This window comes from Alnus glutinosa, chromosome 5, assembly GCF_958979055.1.
Source record: "Alnus glutinosa chromosome 5, dhAlnGlut1.1, whole genome shotgun sequence".
Classification (NCBI taxonomy): Eukaryota; Viridiplantae; Streptophyta; class Magnoliopsida; order Fagales; family Betulaceae; genus Alnus; species Alnus glutinosa.
In genome coordinates this window covers 29133036-29155713 of record NC_084890.1, presented here as the reverse complement: position 1 = coordinate 29155713, position 22678 = coordinate 29133036, and the positions used below count along the sequence as shown (strand labels likewise).

The 22678-nt window shown below is 37.1% G+C and overlaps 1 protein-coding gene and 1 long non-coding RNA gene across 2 annotated transcripts; one reads left to right on the top strand and one right to left on the bottom strand.

The window, feature by feature from the left end:
* Positions 1–1475: 1475 nt before the first annotated feature.
* Positions 1476–6296, bottom strand: LOC133867662 (uncharacterized). Its single transcript, XR_009900130.1, has 3 exons — positions 6166–6296; positions 1947–1984; positions 1476–1804 (listed from the first exon to the last, which is right to left on the bottom strand). It is a non-coding gene; the product is annotated as an uncharacterized LOC133867662 (long non-coding RNA).
* A 5308-nt stretch (positions 6297–11604) lies between these two features.
* Positions 11605–20892, top strand: LOC133868192 (probable LRR receptor-like serine/threonine-protein kinase At1g07650). Its single transcript, XM_062305013.1, has 24 exons — positions 11605–11923; positions 12491–12665; positions 12863–12934; positions 13030–13098; positions 13179–13247; positions 13331–13402; positions 13540–13611; positions 13725–13796; positions 13887–13958; positions 14085–14156; positions 14246–14317; positions 14855–14923; positions 15427–15492; positions 16362–16427; positions 16538–16573; positions 16691–16731; positions 16946–17325; positions 17402–17597; positions 17992–18147; positions 18245–18363; positions 18511–18721; positions 18856–19093; positions 19983–20133; positions 20447–20892. The coding sequence occupies exons 1-24, from the start codon at positions 11800–11802 to the stop codon at positions 20798–20800; spliced, it is 3024 nt and encodes a 1007-aa protein (XP_062160997.1). The 5' UTR covers positions 11605–11799; the 3' UTR covers positions 20801–20892.
* The last annotated feature ends 1786 nt before the right edge of the window (positions 20893–22678 follow it).

Below are 22678 nucleotides of genomic sequence, written 5' to 3'. Positions count from 1 at the left end.
GTGTTTTATAAATTGGTTTTGTTCTAGGAGTCATTTAGGGATTTCTGATTATTGTGGAATTATTTGTTTTTAGGGGTTTGAAGTGGGGTTTTTGGCGTCTGGTAGATTGATTGTGTTTCTAGAGTGATGTGAGGATGTGGATTGTTGGGGATTTAGAAGATTGGTAAGAGATTTACAACGGAGGTTGCATTTTGGGAAAATTTGGTGATTGAGAATTATCAAATCAAATATTGAGAGTTATATATATCAAACTCTAGTATGAAGCCCGTAAATGATGTACAACAAACTATAGGTTCTGAGTATATGTGTGTGTCAATAATTCAGTACATATTTCTCATGCATTTTCGATTCTACTGACTCGTGTGTAGTATAACATCAACTTATTGTTTCATCATATGAAATGCAAGCTATTAATTTTATTTCTCATGCATTTTCGATTCATTTTATTTTGCCTTCATTTTCTCTTTTAGGAATAATAATACTCATTACATTCTTTTTTTTGTCTTGTATTGGGCGTGTTAATGCCAATCTATATGCTTTAGGTGCTCTGGTACATTGAACTTGGAGGTACTGATCCACGGGAAAGAAGAAAAGATATGCTGTTGTGTTGTGTTGTGAATGTGGACAGATTTTTTACTTTGTGTCATCTTTTGAAACTATGTGCTTGTTGTATAGCCTGAGCTTTTAGGCAAGTGAGCTTGTAAGCAAGTTTGATGTTTGAATCGTTGTTAGGAGGAAGATAAAGATTATCCTTATCTTGCAGCTGGAAATGTTCACAATTGTAATTTTTATTTGCTGCATAGACACATGGATGTAAGCTTATTGCATAGATGCATGGATGCAAGCTTTTGATGTCTTATATCTCACTTATAAGCATAGAGGCATGGATGTAAGCTTTTGATATCCAGCTCATCTTAATATATATAATTTGATGTTCTTGTTATCAAATTTTGATCATGGATATAAGCTTTTGGTGATTCATTTCATTAAAAAATCCATTTCTTTTTCTTATTGCGTAGATACTTATGTTCTTGCTTGATTGAAATGTCATCTATTATCAGCTATGTGCAATTTGAAGAGGCTTTGAGATCAATGAAATTTAAGGATGTGTTGTTTTCACTGCAGGGGAATGTCACTCATGCTTCATTATCGCAACATGATGGCCACACAATAAAGTAACATATTTTGCCATTGAAAAAATATCATTTTCATGTAATGTCTTCCTTTGATTGTGAAAAAGTGTTCCCTTTTGATGGCATAAATATTTTTGGGTTAATTATGCAACATTATATATAATGTCAAGGTGTGCCATTTGTCCAGTTCTTTTGATAATTTGTAATAGAGAGCTTCCTGAGAATTGCTTACTTTCCTAAATATTAAGCATTGTGTTCTTCATCGTCAAAAAAATAAAATGGAAAATTCAATCATTTTTTTGTACATGCTTTTCTCAACTAATACAAGTTTCCTGTACTTCCTTTCTGGATTAATTAAATATGTAAAATAGAACAAACCAAATTCGTGCACAAAAACATCACATAACAGCAAGTTCCTAGGTAAGGTAGAAGGCAAGTTAGCCATGCTTTTACATCTTCCAAAATACATGAATCTAATGGCTTTTTCCTAGAGTAAAAGCTCAAAAACAGTTCATTCCAAAACAATTTTACAATTTTTGGACCCTCTAGAGAGCTCTATCAACTGTTCGCAGTGGTTCTTTTGCTTCTCTATGTACCATGCAAAATATTCTTGAATTTGGACAAGGTCTTTGCTCTTTTTGCCTCTTATTGTATTTCCAAACAGAGGACAACTGCAACAGGAAAACAACATTTTTATCTTGGCTCATCACGCAAATTCATATTTTATGCATAAGTTCAAAGAACACAAATTCTGGCTGAACAAAAAACTAGTGATAATCAAAATAAATAAAAAGGCAAGATGAGGGCACTAACCAATTGAATCCCTCCAAAGAGTGGTTAAATGAGCACAACTGCAAGAGTAGAAATATGTTAGAGAAACTTATAACTCAAAATTAACGATTACAAAACCAGCATCAACTTTTTTTTTTTTTTGATAAATAATGATAGTTTTATTGAGAGCGTAAGGCACCCCTACGTACACTAGAAGTATACAACAGGAAACACCTAACTAGAAAGAGCAAAAGAAGCAAGAAAATTAGCAAAACTGATAGATAAAGGGTACAGATAAGCCATCGACCAGATATACAGTGTATGGAGAAATAACTCCAGCACCTCCTCTAGGGAGCTCTCTAGGTTCTCAAAATGCCTAAGATTTCTCTCTCTCCAAATACACCAAAAAAGGCAAACAGGTACCATCTTCCATGTAGTAGCGCTCCCCGGTCTCCCAGACTTCCACCAACCATCAACTAAGTCCCGCACCCTCCTAGGCATGACCCACGAAATACCAAAGCGGGAGAAGATATTGTTCCAAAGAGAATAGGCTAAGTCACAATGCAGAAGTATATGGTCCACTGATTCCCCATCCCTCTTGCACAGACAGCATCTATCCATAATAATAATGTGCCTTTTCCTAAGATTGTCCAAGGTAAGTATACTGCCTAGAGCTGCAGACCACGTGAAGAAGGCTGCCCTCTGGGGAGCCTGAGACCGCCACACACACTTCCATGGGAACCACGTACCTCCAGAACCCATCATAGAACCAAAAAATGACTTCACCCCAAACAGACCTTTCTTGGACGGAACCCATTTGAGACAATCAGCCCTCTCAAGATTCACCTTAGTGTCGCCCAGTGCCTGGAAAAAGGAGGAAAAAACATCGACTTCCCAATCATGAGCCTCTCTACCGAAGCTGACATTCCAATGAGTGGACCCTCCCACACTTTCCACATTATTGGCCACTGACGCATCCTTCACCCGAGCAATGCCAAAGAGATCAGGAAAGACTTCTTTCAGAATTGAATCCCCACACCACAAGTCATGCCAAAATCTAATCCTGCTCCCATCCCCCACCTCGAACCTAAGAAGGTTAGAGAATTTCTCCCATCCTTTCCTTATAAACTTCCACAACCCTACTCCATGCGCCCCAGACACCTCTCGGGAGCACCACCCCCCCCACATACTACCATATTTGGAATCTACCGCGACTCTCCACCAAGCATCTCTATCCATGCCATAGCGCCATAACCATTTACCTAGCAATGCTCTATTGAACTGAACCAACTTCCTAATGCCCAGCCCCCCCTTCGAAATAGGATTACACACCTTCTCCCAACTCACCAAATGGTATTTAAACTCATCACCCATTCCACCCCAAAGAAAATCGCGTTGCAACTTCTCAATGCGCGAAGCAACGCTCACCGGCATAGGGAACAAAGACATATAGTACGTTGGCAAGTTAGAGAGCGTGCTCTTGATAAGGGTCACTCTCCCTCCCTTGGAGAGGTATAACCTTTTCCATCTAGCCAGTCGTTTTTCAACCTTCTCAATAACTCCCTCCCAGATACGAGTAGACTTGTAAGGAGCCCCCAAAGGAAGACCCAGATACATCACAGGCAAAAGAGCAACTTCACACTCTAAAATCTCGGTTAACCTTCCCACGTGAGCGACATTCCCCACTGGAATAATGCTGGATTTAGCCAAATTAACCTTAAGACCCGATACAGCCTCGAATAAGAGCAAGAGAGCTCGCAAATTCCGAACCTTAGAAGAGCTTGCATCACAGAAAATCAATGTATCGTCAGCGAACAAAAGGTGGGAAAAAGAAGCTTCCCCCACACTGAATCCATCCAACACACCCCCACTCACTGCCGCTGTAATCATCTGACTCAGCGCCTCCATAACAAACACAAACAACAGTGGGGACAAAGGGTCTCCTTGCCTCAGGCCACGCGAGCTGCTGAAAAAACCATGGGGTGAACCATTAACTAGCACTGAAAACTTCGCAGAGGAAATGCACCGAGCTATCCACGAACACCACTTACCCCCAAAGCCGCATCTCCCCAACATATACAACAGGATTTCCCAATTAACGTGGTCATAAGCTTTTTCTAAATTCATTTTGCAAATGACTCCCGGCTCCCCTGATTTAATGCGACTATCAAGGCATTCATTCGCAATAAGGATTGGATCAAGAATCTGCCTCCCTCTGATGAAAGCACTCTGGGATTTAGAGATAACCTTGTCCATAACCGTCTTCAATCTGTCGGCTAAAACTTTAGCAATAATCTTATAGATACCTCCTACCAGGCTTATAGGCCGGAAATCTTTGAGAGACAAGGCTCCTGGAGTCTTAGGAATAAGAGAAATAAAAGAAGCATTCAAACTCTTCTCAAAAACTTCTCTAGCATGAAACTCAGAAAAAACCTCCATAATGTCCAGTCGCACCACCTCCCAACATGCTTGGAAGAATGCCATTGTGAACCAGCATCAACTTTCATTCAGGAGATTTAAGTTCCCACCATCTTCCCTTCATCTTTAGCATTTCTTTACACAAAACTCTTAAGTGCATGTTCTGTGGAAGTAGCAAATTTGCATCTTATTTATTACAATATTTTCACTAGACAAGGATTATAAAATTTGACAAACTTCCAAAACTTTCAAAAGCCATTTTGCCATTCAAACACTAACCACATAGTCCATCGTTTTGAGGTCTCACTTTCAAACCATTTCACCGAAGTAAACAATCTAAAGTTTCTATACAAACCTTAAAATTATGAGATTCAGACCCAACTAGATTGTTCTAGATCCAAAAACAACTCAAAAAACCAAATCCAAAAATAAGAAGTGAATCTCAGCCATGATGCTACTCCCATTTGATAAGTAAAATACATCCATTTGATAAGGACAAAGAAATAAGTTTGTTTTACTCTGATAGCCACAACTTTCTTCCAAGGTATAGATGGTATTTTTTTGATCAGATAAATATTTTTTTTTTTGATAAGAAGGTATAGATGGTATTATTATGACTGATATTTGATTGATTTCCCACATTGATTTGGTAATTTAGCAGCATTGTTAGTGTTCTTGATTTCTAAAATAAATAACACAATATAACCAAAAAAATTCAAGTCATGGTAAAATATAAACTACCACAAAGTCAGCACCATTAAGATGAAAAAGAAAAAGAAAAAAAAGCAATAATTGAAGTGCCAACACTATGACTTCCCGTTTCAAAGCATACCACACTCTGCATTTCACATGAAATATACATATACAGTTAACACTGCAATTTCTCTACTGAAACAACATAATCAACACTTTTTACATCAACAAAACACCATGTCACTTTGCTTAATTTATAAAATGTGTACCCTATATATCAATGTTCACATAAACCCCTAATCATCAATCTCATATGTGAAGACTTCAATGTATAAATTTTACTTTTTACCCAAAAAAGATATAAATAATTACATGTACATGTATCCAAGCATCAAATATTTCTTATGCATATTATTCCTCATTCTTTCAATGTAAAAGCAAACGCATACCATTAGATAGACAATATCCAATACACAAAATCTGGGCACATGATTTAAGCACAAGACATCATGCATTTAATGAGGCAAAACTAATGACTCATATTCTGCACAAACATTTTTGCAAAATTTTAATGATCTCCCAACAAGATTACGCTCTCTGGAATTGCTTACAATTACTAATATACCCAAAATTTCAGTTTAAATCAACCATCCACCAAGTCCAATCTAAGGAGAAATGGTCGGCTGCTAAAAAAGATACCCAATCTCCAATCTCCAATCTCTTCTCCACCACTACAATCTATATTGAAGAAAAAGAAAACAAGGGGCAAAAAATAAAGACCAAAGTCGGACAAATAACTTTGGCCATGTTTCTGGTTTTTCATCACAAAGGTAGCCCGCCACCCACACTCAAGTTTCTTGACGCTAGGATGAGAAAAACAGAGAAAGGAGAACAATAAGCAAAACTCTATACCAGTTCAAACCCATGCTAAAAATAAGACCCAAAAAACAACAACGAGAATGATAAAATGGGGTTGAACCATAGCCTCTCGTTACAATGCAATGAAAATCACTAAAATAACTATATAAACCCAGAATCCAAGTGGGATTTCTATTTTTCTACAGACAAATACACTAGAAAAAAGTCTTGAACTTTAAGAAAGCGAACCAAGACAGTACCAAACAACAAAACCAAAAGAAAATAAAGCAACCTGGTCGCCGATTTTCCAGCGGGAAACGCTTTATCCGATGGCTAGGATGGTCCCGGAGCACTCGATGCCCAGGTAGGGGCTCGCACCCTCAAGAGGAGGTGGGTGCGAGCCTTTCCGCCGAAAGGTATCGGGGGGGGGGGGGGGGGGAATGATTTTGGGGAAGAAAATGGCTCGGTTCACTCCATTTCATCGCTGGTTTTTCAATTTTTTTTTTTCTTTTTTTTGTAAATGAGGCTGACGTGGGGTGGCCCCACGTCAGCCGCGATGGACGAGTGATGGACTTCTGATCGCCTTGTAGAATTACTCGTTCAATAGTGCCATTAGCTCTTCTCTTGATGCGAAACATCCATTTACAGCCTATAACATTATGAGCACAGTTAGAAGGAATGAGTTGCCAAGTCTGATTTTTGAGGAGGGCATCAAATTCAGCATTCATTGCTTGTCTCCATTTGGGATGCTTCAGTGCTGTAGTGTAGCAAGTAGGTTCAATGTCATCCAAGTCGGTGGTACTGAGTAGTGCATGAGAAACTGGATACTTGAGAGGGCCATGAGGTAAGAGCACTAGTAGCAGTTACCCTATATTGGTTCCCTTCCCTATATTTAGGGAAAATTTCATGAAAAACAACAAAAAACCTCCCACAGCAGATGCCCTATATTTAGATGAGGGAGTTGGGAATGAATAGTGATTCCCTATGTATACATGTCTACTATTCATTCCCTATGTATTATTTTAATAAAAAAGAAGTATAATTAATTGATATAGGGAAGAGAGAAAAAGTAGGAAAGAGAGAAAAAGAATAAAATAAGAGTAAAAAAATAATATTTAATTGATATAGGGAAAAGTAAGGGAATCTATTGTGGGGTATTTTTTTATAGAGAAGTAAAAAGTAGTTTTGATCTCTAAATATAGGGAAAATGGTTGGGAATCTGCTGCTAGTGCTCTAAGAAGATTGGTTTAGAGATATTGTGTTTGGCTGGTGTAGTCATAGGATGAGAGTTGATGGGTGGAGGAGAGACAATGTCTTCGGTGGAGGGAGAAATGGAATTGAGAGGAGTATCTGAGAGGAGAGAAGAGGAATTGGAATCTGGAACAGATGGACAAAAAGGAGAGCTATCACGTGTTTGAGTAGCAGAATTGAAATCCGGATTTTGTGGCACAAAATGAGGGATAGACTGTTGAGGAGAACAAGGAGAGCTGACTCGTGGCAGAATGGACTGATGCTTGCGATGATAAGTTAAGAGAGGATGACTGGGATGAGAGAGGGAAAGACGTGTAGGTTGAGCAGAAGTGTTTGTAGGTTGGCGCTGAAAGTTCACGCGAGGATTGAGACGTGTATCAAGAGTGGTTGATTGAGTGGGTGACAAAGACTCTATAGGCTGAGGTATAGGAGACATAAAGAGAGACGTGTAGCAGGAGCTGGAGATTGGGAAGCTGACAGAGGCTGTATAGGAGACTGTTGGGAATTTGAATACACGTGAGGGAGAGAGAAACGTGTAGCAGAAGGTTGCTGAGAGGAAAGTGTTTGACAGGAATGTGGATTACTGTGCGGAGAGGATAAGAGAGGTGAAGGGATAGGGTCAAAAGGAAAAACGGTTTCTTGAAAAATAACATCCCGAGAAAAATAGATACATTTTGTAGGGAGATGAACACATTTGTATCCTTTATGACGCAAACGATAACCCATAAAAATGCATTGCAATGACCTAGGTTGAAGTTTGTGTTTATTATAAGGGCGAAGGTTAGGCCAACAAGCACAACCAAAGATCTTAAGAAAATTATAATCAGGAGTGAAGTGAAATAAAATTTCAAACGGAGACTTGTGATGAAGACTAAGATTTGGCATGTGATTAATTAGGTAACAAGCTGTGACAAAGGCATCATCCCAAAAATGAAAAGGCATTTTAGCATGAGAAAGTAAAGCAAGACCAGTTTCAACGATATGACGGTGTTTACGCTCAACAGCACCATTTTGTTGGTGAGTATGAGGACACGACAGTCTATGAGTAATGCCTTTTTGTTGGAGAATTTTAGAGAGAGAGCGGTATTCACTACCCCAATCAGATTGGACACATTTGATTTTATGTGAGAAAAAATTTTCAACATAAATTTGGAATTGATTAAAGATGGCACAGACATCACTTTTACACGTAATGGGAAAAAGCCAAGAGTACCTACTATAATCATCTAAGAACGAGACATAGTATTTAAAACCAGAGGCAGAACAAATGGGAGATGGTCCCCAAACATCACTGTAAATAAGTGCTAAAGGAACATCACTACGAATATGTGATGAAGAAAAAGGTAGAGAATGACTTTTGGAGCTGAGGCATGCCGAGCAACTGGAAGGAGCAAGATCACGCTTGAAGGGAAGTTGAAAACTAGATAGAAGACGACGCACAACTTGTAGAGCGGAATGACCCAATCTAGAGTGCCAGTCCGAAATAGTGGTTCATTCACCCATCAAGGCAGAAGCTGAGGGTGATTTATTGGAAGCAGATAAGGTGGGAATGGAGTAAAGACCATTGTTACTCCGCCCGTGCAGAAGAATTTTCCCAGACACGCGATCCTTCACAAAGAAATGAAAAGGATGGAATTCAAAGTATGTGTCGATAGATTTAGTAAATTGATGAACAGAGAGTAAATTTTTGGTGATATGTGAAACATGTAAAACATTCTGTAAGAAAAAATGAGAAATGGGAGTGAAAATTTTAGCATTGCCAATGTGTTTGATGGATAACCCAGTACCGTTACCGACACGAATCTGATCAGAACCACTATAGTCTTCAGCAGTGATATTGAGATTGACTAAATCTGAGGTGAGATGGTGAGATACACCCGAGTCAGGGTACCAATTAGCATCCACTGTGTTGGATGGAGAAGCTATAAATGCATTCATAGGAGGAGCCGAGTCCCTTTGAAAGCCATTGTTGAATCGCTGATAGCAATCATAGGCCACATGGCCTGGTTTCTGACAGAGTTGACAGATGGGGCGAGATGCCGAAGAGGAGTACCTGCCACACCCCCTTCCTCTATTGTATTGAGAGGAAGAATATCCATGAGGAGAAGGAAGAAGACCACGACCTACATTTGGGAGAAAAGGTCGGGAGCCACGACCACCCCAGAAGGAGTTGCCACGAGTAGCAATGTTTGTACCAGAAACAGATAAAGCCACAGAAGTCTGGTTGTGATCCAAATGCATTTCATGCATGAGAAGGTGACCATAGAGAGCCTCTATGGACAGTGGATCAGCCCGAGTGGTGATAGAAGTGACAAATGGATCGTAGTCGGATCCAAGACCAGCAAGGAGAAAAGCTTGTTGTTCAAAATCATCAATGGGTTTTCCTACAATAGCCAGGGCATCGACGAGGGCCTGAAATTTCTGAAAATAGTCAGCAATAGTAGAGTTGCCTTTCTTCAAGGAGGCTAGCTGAAAATGAACTTGCATGGTGCGGGCTTTGGTGTGAGATGTGAAGAGAGTCTCAAGAGTAGTCCAGGCGGCTTTAGAAGTGGTGCACCGTGTGACATGTGTGAGCATCTTTTCGGTGAGAGCAGAATTGATAGCTCCAAGAATAATCTGATCTTGCATGGTCCAGTGGAGAAATGCTGGATTGGGTTGGGTAGAGGTAACTCTATCAGTGGTTGAGGAGATGGTTGGAGGTGGGCATGGGAAGGATCCATCAACATAACCATATACATTTCCACCTTTGAGATGTGGGACAATCTGAGGTAGCCAAATAGGATAGGTGTCTTGCGTGAGTTTGATAGGATTGTAATTGGAGAAGGTAACAAGGGGAGGGGTTTGGTAGTGGGTGGAAACTAGAGTAGGGGGAGGAAGAGGGGGTGGAATCAGTGGTGGGTTAGAGACCAGAACAGGAACTAAGGCAGGAATCGGGTTTGGAGTAGACATGGTGAAGAAAAAGAAAAAGAAACTGAATGTGGAAAAAAAAAATTTGGACGTGAGTCACTAGAGCTCTGATACCATGTAGAAACTTATATTTGCTTGTTGTACTACCTTACCATAATGTGGTATAGGCTGACGTATATATAGAATATTCAGTTATACAAGAGTTGTGAGATAACTATACAATCAAACTTATATTTGAATTTACATAATAATAGGTCATTCAGTTTCAGTTGAGTCTCTATCTTGATCTGGAGTGTGATTTGAATTCTCGGTTGTTGAGGGAGAGATAATATTGCTGATATATTCCAACGACCTGCTTATGTTTTACTATGCTTATACTGCTGTTCATGTGCATGGGAGCAAACAAAGTCGTCCAAGCACAAGTTGGGCGTCTTCCGGATGATGAAGGTACTTCTTTTTCTGTATATGTGTATGAGATTTCTTCAAGTTGATGGAAATGGTACTCTCTGGATTGAAGTGCCTTACAGCAACAAAACAGAGTGAAAACTACCATTATCAGCTAATATCTACATTGTTGTTCCATTAAAAAGTTTCCAGATATCTTTTGTATGTTTAATTGATGTCTTAGTTTCTGATGCATTTATTCATTTGCCTTTATATAATTGAGAGTTTGTCATTGATATTTGCGAAGTTTTCCAATGGCATCTATACTATATAGTTGTTTTTCTCTTGCAATGAAAAATGTGCACTATCCAAGGCTCTCCTAAGGTATTTGTGTCTCTCTTCTGACTTTTAATTTCTGGATTTTTTATGAGAGAGATTGTTTTTGCTAAGATAGTTAAATTGAGCAACTCGTTAATTGAACCTAGAACCCATAAATTATGACATTCTTTCTAAGTTGCACCACTAAGTGATAAAATGCATTCAAAACTGAATAAAAATGGATAAAAAAAATTCATTGCTTATGCTATAAATTTATTCTTGATCTTGTCCTTAAAGAAACAGTCAATGATTACATCATTGCAGAAATAGACGGTCACTAAAGAACATAGTAAAAGAAAAGTGTTGCAGCTTAGAAAGAGTGTATCAGATGAAGGTAACTAGGCCCTAACATAATAAAGTTTGACTTTTGACTAATCTTATTAAATTTTCTTTTGTAAGAAGCCTTTTCTTCTCTTTGACTCAAAACACGTTACAAAGTTACAAAGTGAAACTTATGTTAAACCTTCCTTTTTTATTTATTGATTATGGGTGTTGTTAGAGTTACTATAATTTTTATTACTAGTGTTTACAAACTGAATATGACATGATACGGTCATATTTAAATGCAACATCTGTGGGCCATCCCTAGGTGGATCTTTCTTCATTACTGTCTGCCACGTGTACTCTGGAGCTTCTGATTGGTTTTACGCTGTTGACGGGTAGTACTTTGTCACGGGAAATGAATGTGGCAAAACGTGGAACAGCACAAAGTCACAGACCTAACATAATAAGGAGTGTGTGTATTAAACGGCGCCCATATTAAATTTTCTGGCCAACTGATTGGAAGTACGGGCAGAAGACAAGTTGCCTATGGACTCCAAAAATATAACAATAAACAAATGGCCATGGGACCTCAGAAAAAGAAAAAGAAAAATGGCGATGGGGCATACCAGCCAAAGGGCAAAGGGTATGTCCAAAGCCAAAGGAAATATAGACATATCTGCATCTCCGTGCAAGTTTGAAAGCAAAGCAATACGGCAAACCAAGTTGATTGCTGGAGGAGAAAATGGCATGCCAGCCTTGTATTCCAACGACCTGCTTATGTTTTACTATGCTTATACTGCTGTTCATGTGCATGGGAGCAAACAAAGTCGTCCAAGCACAAGTTGGGCGTCTTCCGGATGATGAAGGTACTTCTTTTTCTGTATATGTGTATGGGTTTTCTTCAAGTTGATGGAAATGGTACTCTCTGGATTGAAGTGCCTTTACAGCAACAAAACAGAATGAAAACTACCATCATCAGCTAATATCTGGGTCTTAGAAACAGAGCAAATAAACAGAGCAAGCTGAGGAATAGAGTTTCCTCAGATTTAGGACTATTCTCAATTGTGTAGCATGCTTTTGTGTGCCAATTATCAAAAACTGTCTATCAAAGTTTTTTGCTTTTATTCTTGTCTATGTGGTGCTTGCGAAAATTAAGGGACCATGCCAACTCTCACCAACACCAAGAACAGTCCCCAGGCATTTTCACAGGTCCCTTCAATAAGTATTCATTTACACAGGCAACCCCACAAGAAGCTTATCTTACGAAAGAACAGCCAGATATTCCTCATACCTGAGGCCTAATTTGGATTTAGAAATGCAAAGACTTGCCCAACTTGCTTTTGCATATGCGTGCTTTTTGCCTTTGTTTTGCTGGGTTTTCTTTTTGTCTTTTCAAATCCTGGTAGGGAAGTTGATTTGTTTGATGTGTGCAGTGGAAGCCCTTCGCGAAATAGCTACGCAACTGGGGAAGAAAGACTGGAATTTCAGTGTAAATCCATGCAATGACTCAAGCTGGATAACACCACCTTTAGCTGAGAGGCCATTGTACAACAATACTGTCAACTGCAATTGCTCCTACCCTGATGGTGTATGCCACGTGGTTAGCATGTACGCTCCCTTCCTCACCTAATGAGAAGTTCAATCTTAAGTGTATGGATATGATGTGTAACTTGGTTGAGCAACACTAGAGTTGCATTTTTTTTTTTTTTGAAGTCACCTATTTCATCTAGGACCTTACTCTGAAGCTTTTACCCACGAAATTTGTAACCTTTCTTGTTTTTTTCTTTTAAATTTTTGACGTACAGATTTCTTAAAGGGCAGGATCTTACTGGTACACTTCCACCAGCATTGGTGAAGCTATCCAAACTTAAGGCAATGTAAGAAGAGCTTCCAATTATTTGTTTTTCTTGTTATTACCAGAAATTAGACTTAGAGCTTCTGTGCTAACAGCACACTTTTCTCTTGCTGATAGGGATCTCAATAGGAACTACCTTAGTGGTACAATACCAAGAGAATGGGCTTCTACAAAGTTGGAATATCTGTAAACGACTTACTAAAGTTTCATGTCCATGGTTAGCAAGTAAAAGCTAATTATTGAACTAATAGAATGAATCAATGCAGGGCCATCAGTGCAAACAACTTATCAGGACGTATTGACTACTTGGGAAAGATTACCACTATTAAAATTCTGTATGCTCTGGATCTCTATGCTAAATTATTATCAGGTTTCATTTGGTTTAGCCCTGTTGTAATCATAAAGGACTGTATTCCAGGAGCATAGAGAGCAACCTGTTTTCTGGGCCTGTTCCCCCTGACCTTGGGAACTTGGTGGACTTGGAGACACTGTCAGTGTTTCTTTCTTCCTCGTTTCTTTTTTCCAAATAACATTTGATTAATCCTTTTTAACTTCTCAATGATTTTCGTAATAATTTAACATTAGTGTTAGTCGAACTGGTCTTAAGTTTTCATCTGGTGACTGCAGCGTTCTTAATGCTAACAATCTCACGGGAGAGTTGCCTGCCACTCTCACTAAACTGACCAAATTGAAAGAACTGTAAGTGTTCGTAACCTTTTCGATTGCTTTACTAGCCATAACTTTTGATATTTCCTTGAAAATATTAACCTTTTTGTTTCACTCAATGTTGTTTCCACTTGGCTTATATGCAGTAGGATCAGCAGTAACAACTTCACTGGCAGAATGCCTGACTTCTTTCAAAGCTGGAAACAGCTTCAGGAATTGTATGTGTTTTTTACTACAATGCTATGTAAATCTCTTCACCTGAAATTTTCAGTTGTAATCTAAATCCATTGGAATTGTGTTCTTAACAGAGAGATCCAAGCTAGTGGTCTTGAGGGGCCTATTCCTCCTAGCATTTCTGTCTTGATTAATTTGACCGAGCTGTGAGTTCTGCTTTCTAATTTAACATTCTTGAGTGCATAATATCTACGATATACTCATGTGATTTTAAACTAATAAAATGTATTGCTGAAGACAATAACAGTTCTCGATGACGCTATTCTATGCAGAAGGATTAGTGACTTACTAGGAGAGGGTTCACCTTTTCCACCATTACGAAACATGACAAGCCTGGAAAACTTGTATGGCTTTTTTCTGTTGTAAAATGATCTGCAATTGGAATAATACACCTCTTGTAGCAACACTTACATGAAGTTGGTTTATGGTTCAGGATGTTGAGGAGTTGTAATATTTCTGGACCAATCCCTGCATATATCTCAGAACTGGCACAGCTGACAAGATTGTAATTCTTCTGTTTATTGTTCTCTCTACTTTTTAGTGAAGAACATGGAGACTAAGACATGTATAATACTATTTACATTGAAATGTGTGGACTTATCCTACCACTGGAGCTTCTTGCAATTTGATAACTTGCGAAATGTTTGACATTCATAGAAGTTGGAGACCTTTTAATGTTAGCTTGACAAAATAGAATGTAGTATTAGGTGTTAGTATTTCAAGAGATAGGATGGTGTCTGCTTTGTAAAGAATGTGACTTACAGTGCCAAGACAGAATGTTAGCCAAGTACACATAGATTAGTAAGATAATGAAATTGCATTGGTTTGGAACACCTGTACATCTCATTACTTTGGTATGACATGAAAGCCTCTTACATTTTCAGAGGTGTGCTGAATAACTGAGAGAGTTTTACTGCATAAAACACTCATTTCGGAAACACACGTATCTCTTATGTTTACCACATTAACTCAAAAAATTATTTATAATTTTGGTTTTTATGACATCTGTTTTTCTTCCTTTCATTTTTTTTTTCTTTTGCAGAGATCTCAGCTTCAACAGATTGGAAGGAAGCATTCCAGATTTCGGAGTTCTAACACGCTTGGACACCATGTAAGCAATCTAAATTCATGAGGAAGGCCAACTTACAGCATTATTCCAAGGAGCCCTGTTAGTGTGTGTTAAGCTTGAATAAGACATTGACTTCCTAAAACAATTCAGCTTTTGCATAGATGACCCTAGCTAATGGCTTAAGCTTTTGGTACACAGTTCTTTAATTTTTTGTCATTCAAGTACTGCAATTCTATATAAGTTTTCTATAAGAAAAGTTAGTGCGGTAGTAATACTTTGAACCATAATTACTAGAATACAAGTAGCACATATTCACACAGTCGTCACCTTTAGGATTGTGGCATAACAAAGAGATGAGGCAAAAGTTGTAACCCTCTTCTATTTGGAATGGGCTATTATGATAACAAGTCATGTCTGAAGGCTTCATACAAATGGAATCAGGACAAAGAAGTTTAGAATTTAAATATTTTTTCAGTATGAATGTTTAAAATAGTAACAATTTGAACGTTTCTAACGGCAATGTGATTTTGTTGATCGCGGGATAGATATTTGACGGGAAACGTGCTCGATGGGCCTATTCCAGATTGGATCAAGAGCAGAGATAGCCGCTAGTATGTTTTCTATCCTAACTTCTACGTAAATTTTGAATGAGATTCCCATTCATTTATGTATTACACTTATTTTGGACTGCAGAAGCATATTCATTTAAGTTGTTAACATGATGCCTTTTATATCTAGATACATGGACGTGAAATCCTACTGTTGATGGTGCTTCATCGCATGACCTCAGTAGGTGTCAGCTGTGGGGGAAATTCTCCCATGTCCAATGGGTAAAATAATCTCATTTTGCTGTCAACTATGGGTTTTTTAAGCCTTCCCTCCCACTGCTACTTTGATGCAATACACATGTTTTGACAATAGTGCTACACGTGAGGGAGCGTGTTAAGTGTCCCCCTTTCTCTTAAGATGCATTTTGTAGAAGAGCAAGGCTCAATGGACTTTTTCATCAACTTCATTTCCATCTTCCACCATGTGGTGTCACCTAGATAAAGCGTCAATTTTTCATTCCATTGTATGATGTTTGTTATTTGTATCTGGCAAGTTTACCCCATTATACGACTAGTATTTGTTTAGCTTTGAAAAGACCCAGTGTGAAGTCTTATAAATGTTGTGATGTTGTAAATAGATCACAATACTGTTTTAGACTACTAATATAGGGCCTTTCTCAGAACATACATAAAGATGGTATTTAACTGTATTGTTTCATTGTATAGTTATGGTAAGAAGGTCTAAAGAGTTTGTGTCAATGGGCGGTTAGTAAGGTAATAAGTTTGTATAGAGTTCTCTGGGTTAGGAACTCTCTGATATAAAATCCATCTAAATTAGATCAATTGAAATATAAACATCAAATATTTCAATATGGTTCAATAAGCTTTTCTTTTTGTTTACAAAGACTAAAAGAAATTATGCTTTCGTGCAGTCAAATAGACCTATCTTATAATAATTTTTCCTCGAGCTCTGCACCAAATACTTGTCCAGACACCCTGTAAGGAATTTTTTCCCCCTTAACAAAAACCTACTTGAGCATTACAACTTCGATTTTTTCATCTACTTGTAATTTTTATTTGTTAAACTAACTTGTCTATTATTCAACAGAAATTTGTTCAGAAGCTTTTCGGGATTGGACAATTCGTAAGCATCTAATTTGTTAAGTTTCAAAGAATGAGCCTCTTTTTTATTTTCTATATTTCATTTCAATTTTGTTTTTAACATGCTAATTCTATTTTTTTGTGCTACATTTTAATGTAGAATACTTACAGAATGTTTGAAGAATAATCCGTGTTCAAAAGGTACATTTGTTAGAACCAAAACATAATTTTTGTTTCTTCAATTATTATTATTATTATTATTATTATTATTGTTATTATTATTTTTTATCCAAAAAAGAAGAAATTGTTCAATCTTTTATACTCCATAACAACAAGATTAAAATATCAAACATAATTGAATATATCTTCTATCGTGTTTGGTTGCATTTAATTACCTTGTAATGATACTCTCCAGATCAGTACTCATTGCATATAAATTGTGGTGGAAGGGCAACCACCATTGGAGACATCAAGTATGAAGAAGATTTAGATCCGGGAGGTTCAGCAAAATTTGTTCACATGACAGATGGTACTTGGGGCTTTAGTAGCACAGGATTTTTTGAGGATGCTAGTAGTACCTCAAAGGACTACATAGCAGAAAATGTATCCAAGCTTGGAATGAATGACTCCCTATTATACATGAATGCACGTCTCTCTCCTCTTTCTCTAACATATTATGCGCGCTGCTTGGCAAATGGAAATTATACTGTGAAACTTCATTTTGCTGAGATAATACTTCGAGACAACAGATCTTTTTACGGTGTCGGAAGACGGATGTTTGATGTTTATATACAGGTACAGGTAGTCAATCGGATTGTTTTTCTTCTTTGTATGCTATAGAAGATAATTTAACTGAATTACTTCGTTACAGAATGAATTGGTGCTGAAGGATTTTGATATTGAAAAGGAAGCACATGGAGTTGACAAAGCAGTCATTAGGAATTTTACAGCCATTGTTAAGAATAAAACTTTGGAGATTCGCTTTTATTGGGCCGGGAAAGGGACAAAAAATATCCCAAAGAGAGGAAAATATGGAACTCTTATATCAGCTATCACCATACACTCTGGTGAGTCACATAGGTTGTACGTTTTGTGTTTCTTCTTTAACATTGTGAGACATTACTAGTCTATGCCACCCCCCCCCCCCTCTCTCTCTCTCATACTAAGCGTGGAATTTCTCAATTTTCCATGTCTTCTACTCTAGGAGTAGATTGACAAAATAAAAGGTGTTTAATATAGTGGTTGCAGCAATCCAAGGTTAATCTGCAGCTTGGTGGAAGACTTATACAGATTTTTGTCTTATACCTTTTTTTTGTTCTTCTTTATTAGTTAATCCATGTCTTGAACCCCCGAGAAGTATCCTCTTTTACACCAGCTTCACCTATATATATGTTTATGCTACTACAGACAAGAAAAAAATGCAGTCCTACAATCACTGTTCTTTGCAACCTTTATCTACAGATTTCAATCCTCCCGATGCAGAGAAAAAAATGCAGAGAAAAAAGAAGATATTTCTTGCGGTTGGAACTGCAGTTTTAGTGTCGAGCCTTGTTTTCATGATTTTAGGAATTCTTCGATGGAAAGGCTATTTAGGAGGCAAGACATCAAGGGAACAAGGTAATTTAGTTCAAATGTATTAACTAGTCAGAGCACCCAAGTAGTCTTGTAATGTTTTAAGATGTAGTCCAACGTCTGAATCGCATTGCTTTTGTAGAGCTGAAAGGATTAGATTTGCAAACTGGTTTTTTCACCTTCAGACAAATTAAAGTTGCCACAAACAATTTTCACTCTGCAAACAAGCTTGGGGAAGGTGGCTTTGGATCTGTATACAAGGTAATCTACTATTCCATCATCGTCTTCTATCCTTGTATGAAAGCATTAAATATATTTTTCTTCTTTTTTTTCACAACTTTTATTGGTCCATTACATTTTCAGATAGTTTATGCATAACCAATAATGCAAATTATACTTTAAACGCAGGGCACATTATTAGAAGGTACCATAATTGCCGTTAAGCAACTTTCTTCTAAATCAAAGCAAGGAAATCGAGAGTTCGTGAATGAAATAGGAATGATCTCTGGTTTACAACATCCGAATCTTGTTAGACTATATGGATGTTGTATTGAACGAAATCAATTATTGTTGGTATATGAATACATGGAAAACAATAGCCTTGCACATGCTTTGTTTGGTAAGCTTTGTGTTTGATCCCTGACATGTATATTATATTGATTATAAAAAGAATAGGAATTGCATGCCATGAATCATATAGGTTGAACTAAAATGTTCAATATCATTGATTGAGCTATAAAACACAAATTGCAGGTCCAGAGGAAGGTGATATGAAATTGGATTGGCCTACAAGGCATAAAATATGTGTTGGTATAGCAAGAGGACTAACTTTCTTGCATGAGGAATCACCATTGAAAATTGTTCATAGGGACATCAAAACTACTAATGTACTTCTGGATAGGGACCTTAACCCTAAGATTTCTGATTTTGGGTTGGCCAAGCTTGACGAAGAGGAGAACACCCACATTAGCACCCGTGTTGCAGGAACTATGTGAGCTACCTTTATCTCTTTCCTTCACTTTGATATCAAATTTTTCTTCTATTCTTTTTGTACAAAATATGTATCAAAATGTCTCTTAAGTCAAGTTTCTTCCCAAATAGTAAATCAAAATATGGTGGACATTGAAGTATCCATAAACGAGTTCAAGTATGCGTTGTACCATGGAAAAATTCCTGGCTTAAGTATTACTAGTAGGTTGTCTATGTTAGCCATCGGCATTTGCAACCTAATTGCACTCTTATTAGTATCCTTGCCTTCACAAATTATTTTCTAAGCATGATACACATGGTTTGATCTACCTACTTAATACTTAGTTTACCTCGAGCTTATATGAAATTGAGTAACAACAGAGACTTTTCATAAAACAAAAACTGCAGAATGCGACAAAAGGATTAGAAAATCTGTTTATTCAAAACTTTTTAACTTCATATGATGCATTTTACCTCTAATTGTTACTCTCCTCCTTATACAAGGAGTATGCAATAGACAGAAGATTGTATTTATATGTTCAGGTTTCCCCGTATGGCTAATGGTGCATGATTGCTTCAATTAACAATTCGCTAGGGCAAATATATGTAAAAGATACAGTTAGTTCTCCACCAAAATAAAATATTAAGTGCATCTATCAAGGCCTGCAGCAATTTAAGAATATGAACTCTTCTTTCTGTTAGTTGAACTTTTCACTCTTTCAAGTGCAACAAACTTGTGAGGAGATAATGCAAGCTTTATTTATGGCATTGACTACTTGCCAAGAGGCCAATAAAATTACTGAGATGGGATATCTAGTACCTAAAATTATTTTCTTATGGAGTTGTTTGATAGTGAAGCTTGTAGCCTCTGACCAATGAACCCTTACTAATAGAATGATCTTTTTGTGCAGAGGATACATGGCACCAGAATATGCATTATGGGGGTATTTAACATATAAAGCGGATGTATATAGTTTTGGAATTGTTGCATTGGAAATTGTCGCTGGGAAGAATAACATGAAATTTCGACCTAATGAGGATTTTGTGTGCCTTCTAGATTGGGTAAGATAGGTCTTCATCAATTTTTTCTGATACATGAAACTAAATGCATAATTTTAAGCCCCAGTCAATGAGTTAATGATTTATCTATTTGGCTTTGTCATTGGATTTTCCTATATCATTGATCTTCATCAAAGTTTCAATTTGCACACTAGTTTATCTTCATTGAAGTCAAATAACATATGTTAATCCATGTCGACAACATACGAATATCATGAATGTATAACAAATTTCATTTTTGTTTTTCATTTTAAGCTATTAACTTCTTATCTAAGATTTGTATTTATTTTGCATTTTCTTCTCTATTCTTATATAGGCCCTTGTTTTACAACAAAAAGGGAACTTGATGGAGTTGGTGGATCCAAAGTTGGGGTCTAACTTCAGTAAAGAAGAGGCAGTAAGAATCATTAAAGTAGCTCTATTATGTACTAATCCATCGCCAGCACTTCGACCCACAATGTCTGCAGTAGTGAGCATGCTTGAAGGCCGTACTGTTGTTCATGAGCTGATCATGGATCCAAGTATATATGGCGATGAGTTGAGATTTAAGGCTTTAAGAGACCAGTTTGATCAGATCCTAGGAGGGAGCTCAAGTGGCACTCAAAGTGTCATTCAATCATCAGATGCCACATGGATTGGCTCCTCTGCTACGTTATCAAATCGATCTTAATTCTGAGTAAAATGACCATAAAATTGCCATCCTAGCGATGAAAAGTTTTTGCTTAATGAGAATAAATTATATTGAATCCTCTGGTTTGAAAATATTTGTGTTTGGTTATCAGTCTTGGGTAAAAATGTTGTAACATGAAATTGAAGATACATTAAGTAGTAGAAATTCTCCCTTTTTACTTGATTAAGACATTCGTTATGGTAGCTCATACTATGTTCTAGTGGCTTTACCCTCGTAAGTGAGTTATCTTGGAACATACTGTTATAGCAATCAGAGGTTTCCAGGCAAAGTTTAATATAGTTGGTCATTACAATGTTCAACCAGAATGTTAGGTTGCCACATTGAAAATCATAATTGTGGAACTCAGTTGACTCTCTTATCATATAATATCCAATGTATAAATCTACCCCCCAATGACGTGAAGAATAATGGTAGAATGAAACTGAGGCTAGTTAATACAAACATTTTAGTAACCTAATAGTAACCATAAGTTAATACAAACATTTTAGTAACCTAATAGTAACCATAAGCTACAAATCACAATCTATCAATGAGACCACGTACAATATTATAGCATATTATGATACCGTTCAACTTAAAAGTTTAAGCATATAAGTTTGGGTCCAACAATATTATGGGTGTGTTTGAGATTGTGATTTCGTAGGTAATAAGTGTGATTTTAAACCAAATCACAGAATATCAATCGTTTGGTAATTGCGTTTTTAAAAATTGCGATTTGATAACACGAAAAATCTGTTTTTTCAAATCGCATATAAGATGATGTTTTTTTGAAAACGCATAATTTTAAAGGTTAATTAGCGATTTTAAAGACTAAACTACGATTTTGCCAAACACTTAACTGCGTTTTTAAAAATTATTTTTTTTAAATCTCACATTTTAAAATCGTTATTTAAAATCGCACATTTTGAAATCGCAAACCCAAACAAACCCTATATTAACCACCTACACTTATGACGTACATCTTTGCCACGTGTGAGTAAACCTTTTTTTAGACCATCTATTCAACAATAGTCAATTGTAGGACACAATTGAATTCTCTCTTCTTCTTCTTTTTTTTCCTTAGAAGTCATGAAACCCTAGTTTGTAAATCTAATTAGGCAATCGACATATATAGAAACATGATAGAATGAATCCAACCAAGAATCACTTTAAACTTGAAAAGGTCACCTGCGAAAGCAAATTAATATAAGACAATTGGAAAATGCCAACAGCCGTGTCAATGAAATTTGACCATTCATTATCTGTAATGTCAAGTATCTAAAAAGTTTAAGATACATTTGGTATACGGAGACTATTCCATTTAATAATAATAATAGCCGAACTTTTAAGTACTTAGAATGCGAATGGCTATTCTAATTTTAATAATTTTTTTTTTATTATTATTATTTTTTTTTTTTTATGAATAAGAGCTTTATAAACCAAACAAAAATACCAACACACCAGCAAGCTGGACAACTATCTACCCAAAAAGGGCTTACAACCAAAAAACAAAAATACAACCAACAGCCCTTACACAAACAATTCTCAACAACAACACAGAAACAACACCAGAAAAAAAAATCAATCCATCAACAAGTTATGCAGATTCCAATTCTGCAGAAGACGGATATTGACCATAGATCTACGATACTGCCCCTTCCCCATAAGCCTTGACCTGATTTCCCATTTGATCCTTGCAATAAGGCCTTCCTCTGAATACACCACATTACCATGAATCAAATTGTTACGTTGAATCCAAATATGATAAACAACAGCACCTAGACTCAACTTGCAGAGCCTAGTTTTAAGGCTTTTACCTTTCAACTGCATTATACACCAAATAGCTACATCATCCCAATCCACAACTGGAAAAGATTC